General features: G+C 49.5%; 1 protein-coding gene across 8 annotated transcripts in view; it reads left to right on the forward strand.

The window, feature by feature from the left end:
* Positions 1-22,200, forward strand: part of LOC122390959 (Na(+)/H(+) exchanger protein 7-like) — a 60,345-nt gene that overhangs the window by 12,122 nt on the left and 26,023 nt on the right. For 2 of the 8 annotated variants that reach the window (XR_006258254.1, XM_043384431.1), the window contains exons 1-7: positions 3,500-3,678; positions 13,440-13,653; positions 14,682-14,900; positions 17,937-17,982; positions 18,341-18,397; positions 20,290-20,337; positions 21,761-21,892. Coding sequence is in view for 7 of the 8 variants with exons in the window: in XM_043384431.1 (XP_043240366.1) it covers positions 13,461-13,653; positions 14,682-14,900; positions 17,937-17,982; positions 18,341-18,397; positions 20,290-20,337; positions 21,761-21,892 (695 nt within the window). In the remaining variant the exon portion in view is untranslated. Of the gene's footprint in view, positions 1-3,481; positions 3,679-13,439; positions 13,654-14,681; positions 14,901-17,936; positions 17,983-18,340; positions 18,398-20,289; positions 20,338-21,760; positions 21,893-22,200 lie in introns of those variants that run through there. The other 6 variants (XM_043384435.1, XM_043384433.1, XM_043384429.1 and 3 more) reach the window with 5 other exon arrangements.

A 22,200-nucleotide genomic window follows, 5' to 3' on the forward strand; every position in this document is an offset into this window, starting at 1 on the left:
TCGAAGAAATCGATAATTATAGCTGCTGATGAAGATAAATCAAATCACGATCAGAACAGTTTTTCGGGACGTGACTAACGCTCCACCTTCTGAGATAATATAAGTGTTGTTAAATCTGCCGTGAAAACTGAGGTTCTGGATTAGAGATGCACCAAATTTGCAATTTCATTACCCGCCCCGCCCCGCAGCTAACCCTTGCCCAACCACAACTACCCGCAAGCTGATTTTGGCTGAGCCGAACCCGCAAAAAACCCGCAATTTTAAAAACCTGCCTTTGCAAGGAAAAAATACAGCTGGGTCAATGCTAGAGCTATATAAACCTTCCTTGCTTCATTGTTGTGCAGAAAAAGACAGCCAAACAAATAGTAAGGACTTGAAATTGCTATGCTATGTCCTCAGGAAGTGCACACTGGTTAATGGAAAACGAATAATGCATCAATACATTTGAAATTCCTTTCTGAAAAGAATTCAGTAAACTTTCTCTCACCTTACCCTTCAGCATTGGCTGAGGATCAAAATTTCACTCTGGTTCCTCTCAATGTTAGGCTTCTGGAATGATACTGTTATCAAAATGAATGTTGATATAAAAAGATATGCGATTTCCAGTTAAAAATAAATAGTGACACGGTGAATAGGTACTGAATAATGCGTATCCAGTCGATCTACACATAAAACAAATCATGCAAAAGCCCAGCAAAAACCAACTAACCAATGAACCACGCATTTTTGGAAACATGCGTCAGAAGCGTCACCAACAGCTGATTGCAAGGAATGTTGCAGCGACTAAATTATTGCAGCCGTAGTTAGTGCGAACTTGTTGCGAAAACACCGTTGTATAATGCATATTAATGTGCCATTCTGATAATATTATTTTACACAACAGCTAAAGTTTTACAATTCAGAGGTTAATCACCGGTTAGGAAATAAAGAGACAGTAAATACTAAATAAAATGTAATAATTTTATAGTTGGTCTTGGTAATGCTCTCCGGCTGATCCTCTCTCGGCAATCGGCATACAAATGATAAGAAAGTAAAAAGACAAAAGAAATGCGACCAGCTACGTGGTTTTGTAACATGTATAACTGCTATTTTGAGGTATTCAAAAACCAAGACGGAAAAAAACTGATTGTAAAATTATTATTGCGTCATCAATGACAGCTTTCTTTCGCCTCAGAGACCAAAATTGACGCAGTCAAATGCCAATCCTTGTCAGAATGTCGAAAGTGCGCCAGTATTGTATTGCGTTATGTTTGGGCCGCATGCCAGTCAATATTTTTATTTTTTGTAAGGGTAATTGCAGGTAATTGGTGTGTTGTTTTCGTAATATCAATATAGGGTGGGACAGAACATAGAGTAGGATAGGTATTAGGTAATCAATGAATTTGCATCAAATTTTGTTTAGCTCTTTTTATGCCGACCAGACGCAAATAAAGTAACATGTGGCATTTGCTCTGATTTTCAACATCAACATCTCATTTTAGTCTGGGTTCTTCCATAATGTATATCTAGTGCACACTGCACATAGACTTCAGTTCAGCTTCCTATAAGTTTGCTTTCAGGTTATTTTATGTTTATTGAATGCTTTCATCAGCATTTATTTATGCTTTGTAGTTTGTTGTTTGTACCCTGGTTTGGTCATTGCTAGACTGTGGATGCTATTGCTGGTTGTTTTCAGTTTTGCATTTGAAATGTGCTTCCTTGATATATTTTTATATTTGGTTCTGTTTTAAAAGTTGTTTTGATGAATAGTGTATTGTTAACCTGAGCAAATGCACTTGGCATTGTGTTTTGCATCTAAAAAAAAAATAAAAATAAATTTATAGGTTCTAAAGTCTGACCGCCAAATACCCGCCACACGACAAGTTTTGCTTCTCGAACCCGCCAAAAACCCTGCGGGTTTTGAAAACCCGCAGAAAGCGGGTTTGCGGGTTCAAAAAGGGCATCTCTATTCTGGATGGTACGTTTGACCTGAAGCGTTGTATTAGGAATAGGGACCAGTTGACTGCAGAGTTGATGGATTTTCGATGACTGGTAGGTACCGACTCCGACTCCAGCTTCCAACTCCGACTCCGACTCCGACTCCAGGGAAAACTGTAGACTACGACCTACTCCGACTGCGATTCCGCAGCCCTGGCAGAACTGCGAAGTCGCTGGATTTTTGGTGGCTTTCACTCCAACTCCGACTCCGACTCCGACTCCGTTTACCTCATAGTCATCGCTGGCCTGGATCGCTCTGTTTGAGATCTGTGAGGAACGGGTGATCGTACTGCCGTTTCTGGATGTTATGACAGATGGAGGTGGTGACATGCGACACGCGACAGTCGCTGCCTCCCGCGACGGTAGGGTGACGGACAGTCATTTGTGACATACACACACAAACATACAGTGATCGACTCTGGCCGCTCAGCTCGTAAGTACAACAGTGTCACCCGGCCGCTGCGCTGGCGCACATCCCAGGGCCCTGTGCGTCCCATACGGTCACTTAGTTACGGTCCAACATCAAGCTCCATGCGCCCGGCTCCAAGTCCGCACGGTCCGCAGCCCTTTTCCATCACCTGTTTTGCCTTTTCACTCCACCATGCACCATGTAGTAAAAATTCATTTGTTCTCTAGTCTTCTGATAAGTCGTATAAAGTGCTTTTATTTTCATGATGGGAAGTGCATTTTATAATTTATTCCCTTTTGCCCGAAAGTGGGTAGTCGTAGCTTGTAGGTACATTTTGCATGCATTTTGGGTCAATATGCCTACGATTCCGATATCTGATCATAGAATGGGAAAGGAAACTGGACGACGATGGCTTCTGAAGTTACAGCTCTTTGCCCAGCGGCGGCAGCCCGCGTCTGATAATCTTGTAGTTGGAAGGGTGCGTTTTAAAAGCTGGTTTGACCTGTTGCCTCCTTGGCTGTTTTTTTTTTCTGTGGGCCCAATCAGCGATCGAGATACTGTGGTAATTGCAATTTCAGACTGAAGGCTAGTGATTCGGGTAATGGTTTCATTACAATGGTACGAGCAGTCGCAGTCGGTTGGTCTGTGGAACAGACCGTGTCGACTTCGAGCTTTACCGGCTCGATGAAGTTTGGCTTTATATTCTACTCACAGCTCGGAGTTCCCCGATAGAACAATCGAAGTCAAGACTGTAAGCAACAACCAGGGTTTTATAGCTGTAAATAGTGCCACCAATATTCTTCAACAACGACACATATTGGTGATCGCGTTTTATTTGAAACATCAGCTCTGACTTTGGTTGGGCTCGTTTTACATAAGGCACGCGTATTGGCTTCACTCGGCTACCAATTATGAGGCCCCCGCCCCCCCCCCCCGCATCCGCCACCGACTCCTGCGCGATCGCCGTTCGGCCGCCAATCTGGGATGCCCCTGCGCCGCCGTGCGTCAGCCCTCTCCCCATCTGGGACGGGGAGGGGGGGGGGGGTCACAGCCGGCGGCCCAGAATACGCGGTCGGCGGCGGCGGCAGGCCGGCCGTCAGTCGGCGGCGGACTGCCAGCGGTGAAGGAGTGTGGTGCCGTGGGGACAGACTACACACGCGGCTCGCACACCGTCAGCTGATTGTATAGCAGAGCTGTGTCAACCGCTCACCCCAGTCGTCTGTCTGTCTGTGGCCGGTCCGTTGAGCCCGGTTCAGACGGCACGCCGCGACGAGGACGTATCGATCTGAGGGGTGAGTGGCCGCTGCTGGAGAGTGAACTGGCGCCGTCGATTCGAGGCGCACCGCCCAAATGTCTGCCGTCGGTTCACCCGGGGGCGGTTCGGCCCGGCCTGTGCAGTACAGACTGGACTACTGGTGCTGAGTCTCACGGGAGGTTTCTCGACGTAGGCCGTAGGAGCACATACTTCCAGTTCAGACCCAGGGATATAATGTATAGTCTAAATCATGTCAATAAGGTCAAGTTACGTTTCTTGACGTCAGTTTTTTTTTTGCGAAGGGGCAAGGGATTTGCCAGTAAAACCAAGCATAATAGGGAGTCGGACATGTTCCTTTTATGTGCCTATTCATAGGCCCCTTGAATGGAACGGTACCTGAATGGATAGATTCTGCTAAAATCATTTAACATTACAATCATACAAAACACCGTTACAAATCATGTAAGATGTCTTGCGTGTTTAAATTGACATCACGCGATATACGTTCGCCTTTCCTTGATAACGTTCATACTTCAAATACCGCCTCCGAGATTGTGGGGCCGGCCGGTGCGGTGTGTGGCGGCAGAGTTTCCCAGCCGAGTCGCCGCCCGGAGCGGTGCAGGGCTATACGCACAGCTGGCCGGTAATTGGGCGCCGTCCCGCTGTGTTTTAGTGCCCACCGCGGCCGGCTGGGCCGACCCCTCACCTCAGTTTGGCTCGCAATCTACACCATGTGACACGCGATTCAGGTGATACGGGCTGATTCAGGTGGCTATTGGGCCGGTCTGTCACAGTCCGGTTTGGAGGGTGGGTGTAGTCCTGCGGTGTTTTATGTTCACATGGCTAGGTGCTGTTGTTTAGCTAGAACACAAGACGAGGAAACAGGAAGAGAAAGAATTCCGCACCGATATGTGAACTCGTCGCATTGTATAGTCGCCTTCTACAACCGATCGACTTGTTCCACTCTCCGCCCTTGGCTATACACTGTGCTAGGGGCGCAAACAGGCGCCTCATTCTGCTCCATGCCAGCCCTCACCTCGTTTGTTAATTTCGCAATAGGTATGTTGATTCCGTATCTGCTGCGTCATAGCCATGAACGAATGCGGTAAAGGGCGAACAGGGATAAACAGGAGACAGCGGAAGCGAATCGCAACCACCATGGGAATCGCTCCTCCGTTCCGCTCGGGTTCCGGACAAAAAGTCAAATGATAAAAGGTAAAAGGATGATAAGTCAACAGACATTACGTCAAAAGCAAGAAGTCAAAAATCTTAAAAGTCAACAGGTAAAAGGTCAACAAAGAGGAAAGTCAAAAGGCAAAAAGTCAAAAAGGATAAAACGTCAAAAGATAAAAAGTGAAATTGCCAAAAAGTCAGTGAACAAAAAGTCAACTAGCATAGAAGTCAACAGACAAAAAGTCAAATGGACATAAGGTCAAAAGACAAAAAGTAAAAACGGCAAAAAGTCAAATTGCCAAAAAGTAAAAAGGACAAAAGTCGAAAGACAAAAGGTAAACAGGACATAAAGTCAAAATCCAAAAAACCAAAAGGACAAAAAGTCAAAAAACAACAAGTCAATCGGGCATGAAGTCAAAATAAAAAGTCAAAAGGTCAAAAAGTCAAAAAGACATATAGTCAAAGTCCAAAAAGTCAAAAGGACAAAAAATCAAAGGGACAAAAAGTCAAAAGGACAAAAAGTGAAGAGGACAAAAGGTCAAAAGACGAAAAGTCAACAGGACATAAAGTCAAATTACGAAAAATCCAAAGGAAAAAATCCAAAATCCAAAAACTGAAAAGGACAAGTCAAAGAGACAAAGTCAATGACCCCTGGATCATCAGTCATTACATACATGAGATAACATTTACAAACAGCTGTACACAATTAAGCAGGATGCTGCACAATGTATAACCTGCATCATTGGACATTGAAGCGAGACTGCCCCCATTGCGCGACTGATGGGGATTCCCATGGCCCGCAACCGCGACTCAGCTGGTCACACGGGCATGCTTGGCTGAAATCTGACACACAACCGTTGACACTTACGTGCTAGGTGGGAGCTCGCTCGCATGGTAAGGTTGTCATGAGGCGGCGTTACATGATCCTTCGAGACAACTGGCTGTCCCAGGCGCAGTTTACTGGAATTATTTCAACAAATATAGTAACCCGGAATGTAATCGATACGAAAAGTTCGCTTGTTCAAATTTCCTATATTGTGTAGGGGGACGTTTCTCATCAATTGATTTCGTCACGGGCTCTATAAGCGATTTCACACTTTTATTATAGTTCAAGCGTATTGTATGGTACAATTGGTACAATAGTAAAGCGCGTCGTTTCTTTAAGATAGGTGGAAGTTGGAACGAGAGGCAATTGTGTGATTGTTGGATTGTTCTGCCTTGAAAGGAACGCTCATATCAGTATCAACATACAACAACCTGTTAATATTCACGGACTGCATACAATTAAGGTGACCAATTTTCATCGAAAGTTACTGACTTTCGAGGTGGGAGCCCAATTTTCATCGAAATGTATAGGTCAATTAAGTTATCGAGATGCGATTGCTAAAAACACAATTTTTTTAGGACCTCGGAGCTGTGACGTCCAAAGAGAGGTGACAAGTATAGCGCATTGTGGCCACCAGTTACTGTCCCTCTCCTTCATCTTCGCCTCCGCCCTACGTCTCCTTATCGGAACTGCCCCCCCCCCCGCCACCAGCAGGCACAGTACGCTAACTTTATATAGATAAGTTCACATTCCCAATATACTTTTTAAAGCAAAGTAAAAATAGGTAGGAGCGTTCTTATCGGTAGTGTCGGGGCACGCACGGGGACGCGCCGAGACGCGCTATGCGGTGCAGCCGGCGCCCAGCGGGCGGCGGCCGGGGATCAGGTGGCCCGGCGCGGGTCAGTCGCCGACCGGAGACGCGGGCTGCGGCGTACTTGTACCGACTTAGTTAACGACTGCTGTTAAAGACTACTTTTTGCTGTTGACTACATTTTGCGCATCAACTTTTCGCCCACCTATGAACTATTTGCTTGAACTTGACTTTTTGTGTGTTAACTTTTAGCGTGTTGACTTTTAAGCATGTTGACTTTTAGCCTGTTGACTTTTAGCATGTTGACCTTTCGCGTGTTGACTTTTAGCGGGTTGACTTTTAGGCGTGTTGACTTTTAGCGTCTTGACTTTTTGCGTGTTGACTTTTTGCGCGTTGACATTTTGCGTGTTGACTTTATGCGTGTTGACTTTTAGCGTGTTGACTTTTAGCGCGTTGACTTTTTGACATGTCGGCTTTTTGTCTCTTCGACATTATGTCTTTTGACTTCTTGCGTGTTGACTTTTAGCTTGTTGACTTCTGGCGTGTTGACTTTTTGGCAGGTTGACTTTTTGTTCATTTGACATTTTGTCCTTTGACTTCTTGCGATGTTGACTTTCTGTCTGTTGACTTTATGTCCTTTGACTTTTTATCCGTTTACTTTTAACGTTTTGACTTTTCATCCGGGAATCGTTCCGCTCAGTTGCTGAACGGCCGATCGTCGCCAAAGTGGTGTAATGTTCAGTGCCAGACCCGTGTGCTCGTATCAAATCGCCACCCGCCCACAGTGGTTGGCGCCCACAGTCCACAGTCCATACGGCAGTGACTGCCGACTGCCGTGTGGACTGTTGGTGTGATGTGATGAAAGAGAGACCGAGTCACCAACCAACACTCGTTCATTTGGCATGGTGGTGTGAAGGTCACAGCGCGTTTGCTGACTTGTTTCGTCGCATGACTTTTCACCAGGGGGAGATTCAGTCAGCATTACAGAGAGAAACGGTGCATGGTGATTGGTGACTGAAGTACCACGAACTTTCGTGGTGTGTGGGAGAATAACTTACGCTATGACAGGGTAGGCTGTCGCTCTGTCCTACAGAACCATGCGTAGACAGATCGAGGGTAACCCATGGATCTACATTCTACAAGCCCGTCGTTGGTTAGAGCCTCTCATGCGTAACTCATACATGTTCAGCTGAGAGAGCCCTCGGGGGTCTTCCGCTCGCAGCTGGATGTAATGTCGGGCCTGTCGGGTACAACCTTCCCCTTTCTAATGTTTCCGCGATATACCTCCGTGTTTCTGGGCCGAGTTGAGGAGAGTCCCAGTCTCACCTTCCGCGTGATTTACCTGTCGATTGTGGGTGGACACGGGCAGGGCAGAGTCGCATGTCGGTGACAATGTCTGTTTCTTAGGGGCTGATGTCCGCTTTTCCCTGTCCACAGGACAAGCTAGCGTCGCGGGCACTGGACAGGCCCATTGTTCATATTTTTTCCCGAGACGTTTATTGAGATTGTTCGGAACGTCCGCTATTCAGGGTTAACCACTTTTAAAGTTTTGGTTTAGCATTGTTGAAATTTGCAGCTTGACCTTGCTGTGTGCAATTTGAGCGACGCCTTCCGATATCACCCTTAATTCGTAACAATTATTACCATATCATTTTTAAAGCATGATAAAAATATCCGTCACTTACAGTTGCATGACTGATTATTCGGATAATAGTCAGATGGGCCTCTCGCCGTGTGTTGTGGTATTTTCTTGTCCTCCCCACCACCGCACGTGTCGGTGAGTCCGCGCCTCGGACCGCAGATAGCGGTGTAACTCGGCGATAAATCAATCAGTCTGTGACCGCGGGGGATGGTTAGCAGACAGTGGTCCGCCCGCACTAACAATAGTAGCCGTGCCGGTGTGTCAGGGACATGCAGCCAGTCCGACGAACGCGGGACTAGGCTAAGTCTGAGCTCAACATGGTACATCTGTCATCAATGGATGGTGTTGAATTCTGCAGATATTATAGACAGCTCCATTATGGAAAATGTGACGTAGGCGGCTTTAATATATAACGTCCCTGTGTGTGATTAGCATTGGAGAAAGGTGCTATCCTTCACGTCACTTATTTGCTCAGCAGGGACCGGATGTAGATGCCGTCAGCTCGTGCCAGACGGTGGCGTGGGGAGGGGATGATACCTCACTTGAGCGGCCCTCAAGTACTGAGTGGCACCTTGCCCCTGGGCAAGGTGCCAGCCAGTGTGTCAGCGGCAATAATAATGCCGTTACCAGCGTCAGTGAGTTTTAACTGAAATGGTGGGTTGGTGGTGGATTTGATGGATTCAAATGATGAAGAGTTTGCATTAAAGGGACCCGAAAAAATAATTGATAGATTAGAAGGTTTTGCCGGGATGGTCAATTTGTGAACATGAATAACATTGTATCTTTTGAACATGAATATGTTTTGAACACTTGGTTAAATGGTAGATAAGCCTAGCAGGTATGAGACCGTGTAACTTACGGGCGATTGGCTTGGACCCGTGCTATCGGCAGTTGACTTGTGTCCATACACACACGTCTGCAACCTATCTATATCTACAGATAGCAAGCAGCTTCCTCTGGAGAGGGCGCGGGTGACTCGTTTGTCAATGACTCGGCCCGAACGGTCCAGGTTTGTGGCGAGGTGACTCGGTGCTATGCCTGTTAATTTAGCTGGCAATAAAGAATCCTTCAACATCAGGATATGGGCACTGGAGGTCAGCCATTCAATATAAGATATGACAAAAAATTAATATTTTCTTTCATGACATGTCCAAATGAATTATTGCGAATTCGTGTGAATTGAAGCAGGCACTTAGCGGATGCAGCTCGATTGTTAAAACAGTAATAAGTCTTGCATGAATACTGGCTAGCATCGGGGAAATTCCATAAATTTAACGAGCCCGTGTCGTGCAGGAATGGTGTCGGTCGGTAGATACAGGGGCGCCCCACGGCCCCCTGTCCCCCCCCCCCCGTATCGCCGTGAAGGCAGACCGTCGCCTCCGATCGTGCTCGGCCATTTCGCCTGTGCCGGTACTGAATGCCAATGGCCGGGCTGGAACTGCCGGACAATGGCGCGGAGGGGGCGATTATTGGCGCACGGGAGGCTGATGACAGCGGGGTGCAGAAAATAGAACATTCCCGGGTGATGAAGTGAGAGAGGGGTGTTCTCCAGTGCCTCAGTGGGCTGACCGTCCCTCCTGGCTCTGAGGTCATTGTCTGCATGCCTGGCAGCAGGTGCGATCTAAGGGCGGCTGGCTACGGTCAGTAAGGCGTCTCTGTCGGCTCGGCAGAGCGCATTGCCTGCATGCCTGACAGTATGTGTGAGCTGGGGGCGGCTGGCTACGGTCAGTGAGACGTCCCTCTCAAGTCTCAACTCTGAGGGCATTGCGTGCATACCTGGCAGCAGCTGTACCAGTATCAGCAGCTGTGATTGCAGGCGGCTGACTTGCTCGCTCATCGGACACTGGTCTGTCCTCCATCACCCCTGAATGGCGCAGCAATACCTCCTCTACCCCTGGTAAACACTGAGTACGGGAGGGAGGCCTGGCTAGGTTGGCTACCGACCGACCGACTGGTCATTGTTTTCCCGGGCTCTCCGCCACCCGGTCTCTGAGTCCGACTGACTTATCAGCGAGCTTGGCGGCCGGCTGTCTGCCAGACCAACTGGCCAGCGCGATGACATCAACACAATAAACATCGTTTAGTCAGTGGTTCAAACTGCTCGTCTGCATTAGTGAGTGGAGGCCGGAGGCGAACGACGCTATCTGAAGGCAAGACCGTGCCTTACTCTACCCTTGTCTTTTAGCGATGCCTTGTTTGCAAAGTTGATCGTCAACATCACGCGAGGATTTGACAGTTTATTTATTACACCTGTGGTCAGCTCATCAGCTGTGCTTCTTGCTGAACAATAAACAATGGGCATTCTGTTTAATGACCGCCAACTATTTACCTTATTCCTGGAGGCATTCCGAAGGGGCTCTTCAAATTACTTTAGCCGATTTCTTCGGCCGATTCTTCGGCCCTTCTTGGCCGATTTCCTTGTCACGTCACGTTCATAAAATTGTGAGGGGTTTCTACTGTTTTTGGACGAGTCGAGATTCGGTAACGAGAGCTGTCTCGGCTGGATAAACTTACGATGGGTGTGTTTAGTACGCTTTGTCATGCGTGGATTGCTAGAATTGTGTTTCATGCTAAGTTACCTATCCTAACGATATCTGTAAAGCCCCACGCCCTCACCGAGGGCGTTTCTTTTTTCATTCCATGGTTAGGCCATCTATGACTCCGAGCCTACCACATGCCATTGGTTTCCTATGAACGATGCACATTCATGCAATTGATGTAACGTAACATAACGACGAACGTTGCATGACCGAACAATGTGGTGCGTTGCAAAAAACAACCAATGTTACCGTGCTCTGGGATGAAAAGTGCTGGTGTTTGTAGAATCATGGTGCATAGTTGAGCGTGACATGTGATTGTAACTGTGACAAGTTTGTTGGAAACCTTTGGGGCATTTTTATTTAGCAGTTTTGTCGCCACTCATGCTCAGTCAGCCAGTGAGTATGTACCCACCTTGCATGGTTACAAGCAGAGCGGGTGGGAAGTCCTAGCGTTATATAACATCGTCCTTCTATGGAATGGGCGTGCAGGGACGGCGTTTGTAAACTTCGTGTGAAATTGTGTGCGGGTCGGGTTTCCCTCGAGAACGGTTACCCCGCCCTGGGTTACTCAGCCAGGTCTGTTGTAGCCGGGAAACATGAAAGCTCGTTTCACTTGCTATGTTTAACTTTACCATTGAGTTCTGTGAAAAGTTAGTTCTTTTGACGGGCTGTGCACTAGTGGGCAGCTCTTATCTTGTTGGGTAGCGGCCGAAGAAAAGAACGGCAGCTTGGAACTGACACGCTCTGAAAGAGCCATTGACTTTTCTTTTCTTCCCTAAAAGCCCCAATAAACAAGAACTTCTCTTTCGGAACCTTATCGGGTGAGACGACTGATTTCATACCTTGTCTTTCGCATTCTTTTTTCTTGCCGGAGGGCCTCTGAGGCAGCGCCCGCAGCGGTCGATCGTACGATGACGGCTGGCCGGCTGTGTGTAACTGGTGCGGCACCGTAGGTCTACCCTACTGAGCTGTCTGCCGACTACCGTGCAGAGACCCTCTCGGCCCCAGCCTGCACCTGTCAGTCAGCCTGTTACCTCTCCGGGTCACCGAGTCCCGGTCTGTGGGACAGGAAAGTCAGCCAGCAGCGCTCGCCAGCAGCACGCCACGTGTCCGAACAGATCTGCAGACGGAGTTTTGAGGCCCGGTCGGCCGCGTTTGCTGGTAGCAGTGCCATGTGATTTCCCTGCTCGCGAGTACACTCTGTGCAGAAGCTGATCGTTTCCCTAGGAAAAACGTACATTTTGCCGTGGATGTTTGCTTTGGACACCGCTCAATGATAGCAAGTCTGCAACTGCGGACTAAGTCGGGTTTCCTCAATATTGTCATGCGAGGAAAATTAATCAATAAGATGTAGCGGAGGGACGCGATGTTTGTTGCTTGTTTATCTTGACCATTACCAAGGTCCATGGTGAATCCTACCGGTCAGAAGAGAGTCATCGTTCAGGCAAATGTTGTTGTTGTTTTTTTGTTGCTGTGCTTGCTTCTTCAAGCTGTTTTCCGCACCAAAGGTGTTGAAACGGCTGTTGCAACTGGGCTCTGACTCGCTTCCAGCTTGTCCATCGTTGTTGTGGCTCATTTTTCCACGTAGCAGTCATGTCAAGCAAACACCGCCGGCACGATTTTGATGGTGATTGTTTGATACAACTCACGATATCCACAACTGCAGTGAGTTAAATGGGTCGTGATCCGCGATATCATTTATGTTTTGATAAGCTAGCACAGATGCTGCAGTTTACGGTATCCCTGGTAAGTGGCTAGGACAGGCACCAATTTGAACATCTGTCCAGTCCTCGTGCCGCCGACAAGGGCGCACGTGCCGCCCGACCTCTTGACCCCGCCGGCGTTGGGAGGGGGGGGGGGGCTGAGGGTGCCGACTGGTGCGGACAGCTGGTGCACACTGTCCCACGTGGAGAGCGCGAGAGTTACAGGCACTTGTTATTATTCGTCTCTATTGGGAAGGCAGTCGTACGGAGTGTGAATTTTGCAACGTTGAACTACAGCGGGCTCTGTTGAAATCAAAGTGTTGACGTGAACTAGGGCTGGTGATCAAATGGGCGAGTGGCGGACGTCCAGTGAGGAAATGGTTGACGTATGTATGCTGGTGTAGTCCATTGCCGTATGATGAGTTGCGCTGTTCACATTACCCGGCATTCACCAGCTAGTCATTGCATTTCACAACGGAGTCAAACAAAGGCCGCCGCCTACTGCACCAGCTACCGCTTCGTTTCATAGGCTTCACTGAGGCTCAATTTTCAATGTTGTTCAAGGGTCACTAGACTCCTTACGGCTCTTGTCATTCTGCAGTGTCCTGTTACGCCTATGAGGTGCCAATTGAACGATCGTCGCTTTCGTATGGCCTCTGTGAGCAACGAAACCTTCTTCACTTGGCTGCTGTAAACCACAATGAAGCCTTTTATTCGCTCAGTTCAAGTGTATTTTGATCTACCCCTTGCGTCATTGTGACGTCCCCCCCCCCCTCCTTCACCCCCTTTGTTGTACCACCTGACCTCGTGTGCCCCCGTCATACCCTGTTGTCGCCTGTATCTCTCTGTCATGCTGTCGTGCTGGTTTCGTGTGGTCCGATTTTGGACCTTTTTACCCCGCGTGCTCATCTGTTTTTCTTTTGCCCCTCTCTGCCCGTACCCCCGTACCCTAGGCACTGCATTCAGCACAGTCGCCTAGCCAATCCTTGCTACAATGCTACACTATTGCACTCTTCGGACCCACCCTTGCCCCTATCGCCCCCCCCCCCCCTCCTGTTCCCCTGCCACACCCCTCTGACCCACCCACCCCCCCTTCTCCACAGAGGTGAAGCTCGCTCGGCACCATGCGGGTGGTCGGGCTGCTCGCGCTCCTGCCGCTGCTGGCGCTCCTGCCGGCCCCGGCAGAGGCTATCTCACCGGCCGCCATCGCCGCCGAGCTGACCCGAATGAGGTCACGACCCCGGCCGCGCATGCGCAGATCCGTGGTGGAGACAAACACACATGGAGAGGCCGACCGGACGACGACCATCAGTCATGGTAGGTGAATGGGGGCTGAGCAGGGCGGGGCATAGCGTAAAGGAGCTCGACAGTTCAACATCGGTTGTCAGGAACAGCTAGGACATAGCAACAGACAGCTTGGTATATGGCCCGTCAGAACAGGTCACATCGAAATAAAAACGCACACTTCCAGTTCAATTTAATCGTTAGCAAGCATGGCATTGTTTGACTCCTATCATAAAATTGTCGCTGGTCCGCCCCGTCTGCCTCACGTGTCAGCCACGTGCTGGTCACGTGACATTCCGTGGCGTCGTGGCACGTGAGGTTGGCGACTTTCCGTGCCGACCGGGTCCTGTTTTACCGGCCGTCCCAGCATGCGCTCGGCCCTGTCTGCGCTGTGATCAATGTATTGATGAAATCGGCCCCCTGTCTGACGGTTTTGCTTTAGCGAGCTCAGGTCAGAGCCGCTGGTATTCTGAGAAAATTGCGGTAGAGATTTAATGATGAGTTGTTTGACGCGTGTCCGCAACGTCATTTCTGCAATGACAATGTTGAGTGACGTCAGTGGTTTGTTTAACAGAAATTTGAGTCTTAAAAATGTTTCTGCTGACGTCAGTGATGCTTTTATTCGGTACAATTTTCTTCGCGTGAGCCATTTTGTCTACAACTAGCAATTGGACTTTTTATGACGGCTTGAACAGGTCGAGTCGCATTTTCGTGTTTAGTTTTAGTTTCCTATTACCTCCTGCATCCAATTACCAAATTTATTTCAATGTGTCTTTTATGTGTGTTTTACCTAACCTCACAATTCACAGGCACCTTCTCACCGCCCCTCCCCCCCCCCGTTCTCAGGCGGTGAGCACGCGGTGGTGCACGGTGAGGGTACTCGTTTTCTCACCTTCCTCCCCCCCCCGTTCTCAGGCGGTGAGCACTCGATGGTGCACGGTAAGGGTACTCGTTTTCTCACCTTCCCCCCCCCCCCTGTTTTCAGGCGGTGAGCACGCGGTGGTGCACGGTGAGGGTACTCGTTTTCTCACCTTCCTCCTCCCCCCCCCCCCTGTTCTCAGGCGGTGAGCACGCGGTGGTGCACGGTGAGCACAGTGAGCACGGTGCCGGCTCAGCTCACTCGGGCTCTCACGGAGACGTGGTCACCATGACCTACTGTTTCGAGTCTGAGGAGGTCCACGAGAGCCACGGTATCCACGTGGCCTCGTGGCGATGGACCGAGGTGCAGACCTATTACGCCATTACGCTCTTCATCGTTATTGCCGGCCTCGCCAAACTCGGTAAGTTGGGAGAGGGGACGGGCGGTGGAGTGTTGTAAGATGTGTGTGTTTGGGTGCGTTTGGGGTCGATGTGGTTACCGAAGGTCAACAGCTGCTGTGGTTGGTATGCGGTAGGGATGGGTGTGGAGTGGAGTTGGTGCGGGTAAAGTTTGGCGGGTTATGTTGCACTTTTGCTTCGTTGATATTGATCGATACGTCCTCCCTCGCCCCTATCGTAAATACGGGTAAACGAACGCCGGAGCGCGGTTGTTAACGTATGACGCATGGAAGCTGATATGTAAACGGTCAGTCGTCCCTCTCAGTGATAATAACATTCAGCTTATTATTGATGAAACTCCACGGTAATTTTAAAGCTTCTGTGAGAAGGATCAGGGCCGACTTGCTGACCATTTTTTTTTTTCATAATAGAACCCTCAGACCGTATTTAAAATTCAAAACGATTCTCCTTGTCCCGTTTAGACTCGGATGTTACCTATGTGGATGTCCTTCACGCACAGAACGACTTTGTGACCACTTACCTTCCTTTGAGGATAAATAACTACATAGTTATATCTACATCCTGTAGGGTGTCGCATGTTTCAGGATCTCCGGCGTATGCATGCAGGGGGAGGGCTATTATGCCAGCTCTAATATACCGCAGATCCGTGGATAGTGCCTGTATGGGCCACGCGGCTGGTGGCGCACCATGTAAAAGGCACGCAATTGGTGCGTCACTACGCTACCAGCTAGATATGCCGTGCTAATTTATGTAGGTATTACTGTCGTGTTCTAATGATAACTCGATCGCGCTAGATTGAACTGGTTGAAGCACGTGTCCGATCGGGTGGTATTCGCTCGTGCGTGTAAGCCCATCACCGCCGAATCTTGCGTGTCTCGTTTTACGTGATTTACCTGTGAAACAGTTGATTGTTGCTATGCATCATTTGTAATTCAAATGGCGCTTAGAGTGTCGCTGGTGCGATCTGATCCGTTTTCACGCTGTCTATTTTCCTACAAAATTTTCCATCAGGAAACACTAGCTACGTTGTTAAATATGCACGTGGTAACGATGTTCCGTGGTATTGGCGACAGGTCGCGGACTGACGGTACCGTGTTATCGTCCTGGGTCACATTATCCGTTCCCGGACCTCGCTGGTGTCCATATCGTCCATGTCATCCTCTAGCGTGGTTCACACTGTCTCATACTGTTTATCGCTCACCCTCTTCGATAAAATGTGTATGGGCGTCGCTCTCTTCCGTCTGTAGGTGCCCTTCCCGTCTACGTCTATCTTCTGTAGGCGCCTTTCCCGGTTTTACCGCCTGTGAACGCACCGTGTCTGTCTATGGTATAGACCGAACCTTTGTAGAACTGAATCTTTCCCTTGTTGAAACCTTTCCCTACACGTTGTGGGTGCCCTTCCTGCCCACGGCGTTCGTCCAGCGTCCCCGTCACCCCCCGTGCCGTGCTGTCCGTTCAGCGTCCCCGCTGCCCCCGTGCCGTGGCGTCGTGGTGTCACTGGTCGTGGCGGAATGCTGGGCGGACGGTCATTGGCGACCGGCCAGAACTGGCCCACACTGGGCCAGATCGAACCCGGGGTGTCAGCGGGGGTGCGGCTGTTCCGATTAGTGGTGTCACTTTCAGAGCTACGAGTCCGAAACCAACTCAAACCAATTCCATTTACAATAATGAAAAAATTAAAATCCAAACCGGGCTGGGGAAAGGGAAAAACAGTGGTTAAAAAACTGAACCCACTGATAGACCCACGGAAGCTGAGGGTGACTAATTTATATTGATAAGGTTGAGTGGGGTGGCAGTGAGGATTTCAGAAATTGAAAATATACAAACAAGGTTCAAGGTTGAAGCACGAACTACTAAATTTGTATCAGCTTGGCCTTGCCATCGGCATGCCAAATGTTTTTATCTAATGGGCAACTCGGACTATCATTCAAGACAAGTCCTGTCACTTGCGTCACCACTTGCCGGTAGCTGTGGTTGGGGGAAGGGAGAGACAGGACGTGGCTATCCGGTCTCCCGGATAGGCTACCTGTGACTCAAAGGAAAGGGGTGCGCTGCTGGCCGAGGCACCGTTGGGCGCTTATCTGTTGTCCTGGCGGCGCCGTTTGAATGGGCCGGTTACTCCATAGGCTGGTGCAGCTACTAACGGTTCCATCCCCGTCCTGCTCCACCAACACAAGCTGCAGAGACACCTGTGTTGAGTGAGGAATATTTGACTAGGTGTGAGTTGAACGCAATGTGATATTTTTGAAGTGTTGTCAGTAGGTGGGTTTGTCTATAGTTCAGGGTCTAATCCAGTGTGATAACATCTGAAACAATCTTGGCTAGTTCCCTTGACAAGATAGTCATGCGGCTTGCCAGGATATGTAATGGTTGGAAAATGAACGAGCTGTCTCAAAGAAATCTACATTCATACGTTAACTATACAGTTTGTAGATACTTGCTCCTCTAATCAATATATTGCTTCGTTCGCTATTTATTTCTGTGTCATTCAGTCATTTGCGATTTTTGCCCAAGTAAAAAAAAAAGCGAACACTGACAGACATGCACACATACGAGTACATATGCCTATTGCCGAGTTTTGGCTGGAAGCTACTTATCGAAGACTGCAACAGGCCGGAGTAGCTCTTGCTCTATCACCCAGGATCGGTATTTCTGTTGAGTTGTATTTGTCTCCGCTATCTTGCTTCTACGCAAGTGGCTGTCCTCGACTTTCTGGGCGTTCATTCTCACCCAATGCGTACGGCAACTGTTGTTTACCTTGTGACGTTTCTTCGTCTTTATGTCTCAGTGTCGCGAGTGTCGCAGACTGTGATAGCACCCATAATTCACCCCTGACTGGAATCCCACCCTGTGTTTTGGGCGGGGACGTTCTATGTATTTACGGTGTCGACGACACGTGCCGGCGCAAAACGCCGCGGCGGCGGGGTCTTTTGTTCGACCTCCGTTCCGCTCCATCCCGCCCCGCCGGTCTGTGGAGCGCGGTGTGACATTGTATTGGTATGTCGACAGAGCACTGACGGCTCGCTTCGCTCTTTCAGCGTTCCACCACGCCCACTTCCTGTCGTCAAAGCTGCCCGAGTCCTGGTGAGTACCGCTGTTGGAGTGCCGCCCATTCTTCCCCCACCGGGAGAGGTTGTTTCCGCAGCACTTTCGGCCCACGTCATCGGAAGAAGTCGCTAGATTGTGCTAACGTTGTTTGAAACTGCAGTAGCTGTTTTGACGAGTTTGAATTGAATTTTGACAAGTAGGTATGATTGTCATTGTGTTGTTCTGTAGAATAGTTACAGCCCACGAGTTGTTCTGATTAATGTCCATCTCTTTGACTATTCCTCGCTAGTTGATATAGAGTGTGCCTCATTGTGGCAGTTACAATAACTAGGCTTGTTGCTGGTCCAGGACCAGTTGCTGGTCGCTGACATCAACCCGTTCCTCTGTTTTGCAGTCTGCTGATCATTCTCGGCATCTTTATGGGTATCATCACATATCACATACGACACAGGTTAGTACCAACCAATGAGATAACGGTTCAGTCTGTCGACTTTACGAGGCGATCTCCTTCTAGTCTATCCTTAGCGACGGGACCGCCAGTTTTAGACGCGTGGCTGTTAGGCCAGTTTTAGCCGCGTGGCTGTTCCTCCGCCAGCGCATAGTAAACAAATAGCGGCGGTATGGGGGAGGGGGGGGGGGGGGGTGCGCTGTCAGACGGCGGACGGTAAGATTACCTGCCTTCAGACGCTGAGAACGCCTGTTATGTGACGGTGAGACGATCTGTCAGACAACAAGATCACGGAAGGTGAGAGCGACTGTTTTGAGACGACGAGAGCCACTGGTATGAGACGACGAACAGAGAGACCGCCTGTTGTCTTCAGTCGAGTTCCATCCAGCTTCTATTCCCGTTCACCCCCCCCCCCCCTCTACCGCCACCTAGTTTCCTTCCCATTCCCGTCTCCATCCGTCCATCCCTGCAGCGAGACGCTGGCTTTTCCCGCCTCCGTGGTGGCTGTATCTGGATTTTGCCGCTTTGTCACATCCTGCCTCGTTCCGTCCTCTGACCACGGCTGCAGGGGAACGACCCCGGCGCGGTCGAAACTACCGACCAATCTCACCGAGTGGTTTGCTCTCCCGGCTGTCTTTGTCAAGTGTACCATATTCTCTTGGAGACAGACATTGATGATGTGTTAAATGTACCATATTCTCTTGGCAGCGAGTGGCAAGTGAATTTCCCCTTCATTCCCCATTTCTGGACCAGGAATCCGTAAATACAGCATCTCTCTCTCTCTCTCTCTCTCTCTCTCTCTCTCTCTCTCTCTCTCTCTCTCTCTCTCTCTCTCTCTCTCTCTCTCTCTCTCTCTCTCTCTCTCTCTCTCTCTCTCTCTCTCTTGGAGACAGACTGCCGCCAGATGACTGGGCGTATATAGGAAGCCGCCATGTGGCAACACTTCCTGTAGAGACGCAGCGCAGCTGTGGATGACAAGCGTATGACGAGTGTCGTGGCGCCTGGGCGTCCCATGTGTAAAGCAGTGTGTCATGATGTCAGCTTTGTCGAGCACACCTGTGCCCAGTGCGTTCCTGGGTGTATGTCGTCCCCACACGACCCACAGACGTATCTTTGGCGTATGACGTGTTTCGTGGCGGCTGGCACATGACTTCTTGGTCACGGAATGGACGTTGTTGGGTGCCTGGGTTCAATAAGGCGGCGTCAACATACGGGGAGGGGGTCATGGAACGCCGACGCCCATGGGTTTAACGATCGAGCCGACAGCGTCACTGCTGGACACCTGTTGATCGCCAGTCCAGACACCTGTTGAAGGGCGTGGATGGGGAGTGGGGAGGCTGTGCCGAGTCATGTGTGATGCTAGAGACCGAGTGTAAATAATGCAATTCCGTCTAATATGTCAATGAAGTGAAATATCACAGATTTAATGCTGTTCATATTCTTATGTTTATAAATGATCCTATATCCCATCGGACACATGAAGCTGACTGCAACTCCTTATCCTTGCAGTCGCAGTGCACTCTGTAAGGTCTATGTCTCGTTTTCCATTTAATTTAGTGTTCCTTCTTTGTTGTATGGTTTTGGGCATGCCTGATTACAATTTGTTACATCCTATTCCTCTGGGCCCTAGCCCCCGCTAGGTTAACGATGGTGGCGGTATACCTGCTGTGCCATACAGTGGTAGCTGACTTCCCTTTTTGTTATAGGGTGCTCTGCCCGGCTACCTCACGGTTACCTTACGGTTACCAATGGTTGCTGATGCTCCTCCTGTGTTATAGGCTGCTCTGGTTCCCGCTAGGTTACCGTTGGTTGCTAATACCCCGTCTTGTTATAGGGTGTTCTGGTTACCTTTGGTGATGGTTACCTATGGCTGCTGATACTCCTCCTTGTTATAGGGTGTTCTGGTTCCTGCCCGGTTACCGCTCCGGCGCCGGGGGTGCTCCGTAAGCCTGCCTGTGGGACGAGGGGCGTGTCGTCACCCCTGCCCCGCCCCTCTCCACCTGCACATACCCCCTCCCCCTCTGACAATGCATCTCACACTGACACACTAACACCGATACCTTACGGGTCGCCGCTCCCGCTGTGTTGACCACCCATTCCAGCCGGGAGTGCCGCTGTGTGTCGTGTCGTGTGTGTGTCTCGTGCCGTCCGCCCCGCTGGTCAGTCCGTCCGGATTCCAGCGCTGTCCGTATCGCCACTTCCCCTCCGCCCGTGCCGTCGTTTCCTGGCTGGGTGCAGTGAGCTCCGCTCCTGTCGCGGACGGGATATCCGCCACCCTCGGTGACTGAACTCAGTGACCACTGCCGGGGGCCTGTCCGTCGTCCGTGCTTGGAAATTGATCGGTTTGCTGGGTTGAGTGGAGAGGAGTTTGCACAAAGTGCTGGGTCTATTGAAAGTTACGTGGTGGGCGGCTGGGTTAAAGTTTTGCTTGTTTAAACCGAACATTTGATCCCTTAAATTTGAATGTGTTGATCATGTGAATAATATATCTTTATGTAAAATGCTTTTTGGCCTTTTTGCTTTATGTCTTAGGGTTTCTTCACATCAGCTCATTTTGTTTCATCTGAAATTAAATGCTAATGCGTGTTGGAAATCAGTTAAGCCTCGTCAGATACATTAGCATACTTGTACTAATTTATTCTATCTTTTCCTAATCAGGTGACGTTTCAAGTTGACATAATTTTCCTTCCTTCGTCATTCAAAGTGCCTGCGTTTCCTGGCCGTCCGTCCACTCACAAGGCCGTTGAGTGCTAGTCTCTCGTGGGTTAACTGTGGTGTCCATTCGTGTCCTCGCGAACAGCCTGCAACATTTTCTACTACCTTGACTTCCTACCAGTACCGCAACGACGGGGTTGATTTTGTCATACGTATGCGTCATTACTAGATTGCATCGATTTCCCATCTCACGCACGTTGCATCTAAATGTGACTGACTAGTTTGAATCTGTGTTCCCCTTTTCTCACGAGTCACAAACACGAAGGAAGACTGTTTCCATTTGATGTCATCACTGATTATAGTTCGAGATAGTTTCACTTTTGACATACGCTACACAATACCTATGTTGTTTCTTTCAACAACAAACACCTATGTGTATTGCTCGTCTTAATTGAGCAGTGCTCGATTGATTATAAGTGATTGGGCAGCTATTCTAACTTCAACCCCAAATCAATTCCCGGACTCACCCAATTGCCTGAATCGTGTTTACCCTCTGCCCTTTCCTTGTGTACCTAATCTGTCCCGGCATGCTGCGACCAAAATAACCCCTGCGCCATATAACCCCAGACCCAGCCCCGCCCTCTGCGACCTTCTGACCTTTCACCCGTGACCTTGTGACCTGACGGTGACCTATGACCCGTCACCGCCCAGGAACGATGGCAATGAAGACGGGCCGAACATCCGGTTTGAAAACGGCACCGTGGTGCCTCCCTGTGAGGACGAGTTCGCCGGATTCTTCCCGAAGTTTGACGCGGAGCTGTTCTTCCTAGTCCTTCTGCCGCCGTGAGTACTTGCTGTTTTAGCCTGCATATGTCTGTTAGAGGGGAGGGGAGGGGCAGGGGGCAATGTGAGTACCTTGCTGTCTTAACCTGCCTGTGTGTGTGGGTTGTGGGGAAGGGAAGGGTGCGTCGTGAGTACCTCCTGTTTTAGTCTACATATGTGTTTTAGATGGGAGGGTGGGGGTGGGGGTTTGGTCTTTGTTACTATTATCAAGTGGTGAGAGTGGACACCCGTGCCCCGGCCATGACTGTTACAGTGTTACAGTGTCCCCGCTGAACTTTGGTCCGTCATGTGTGAGTTCTAGGTCACGG

The sequence above is a fragment of the Amphibalanus amphitrite genome, unplaced genomic scaffold (assembly GCF_019059575.1).
Source record: "Amphibalanus amphitrite isolate SeventyFive unplaced genomic scaffold, NRLGWU_Aamphi_draft 000416F_arrow, whole genome shotgun sequence".
Taxonomy (NCBI): Eukaryota; Metazoa; Arthropoda; class Thecostraca; order Balanomorpha; family Balanidae; genus Amphibalanus; species Amphibalanus amphitrite.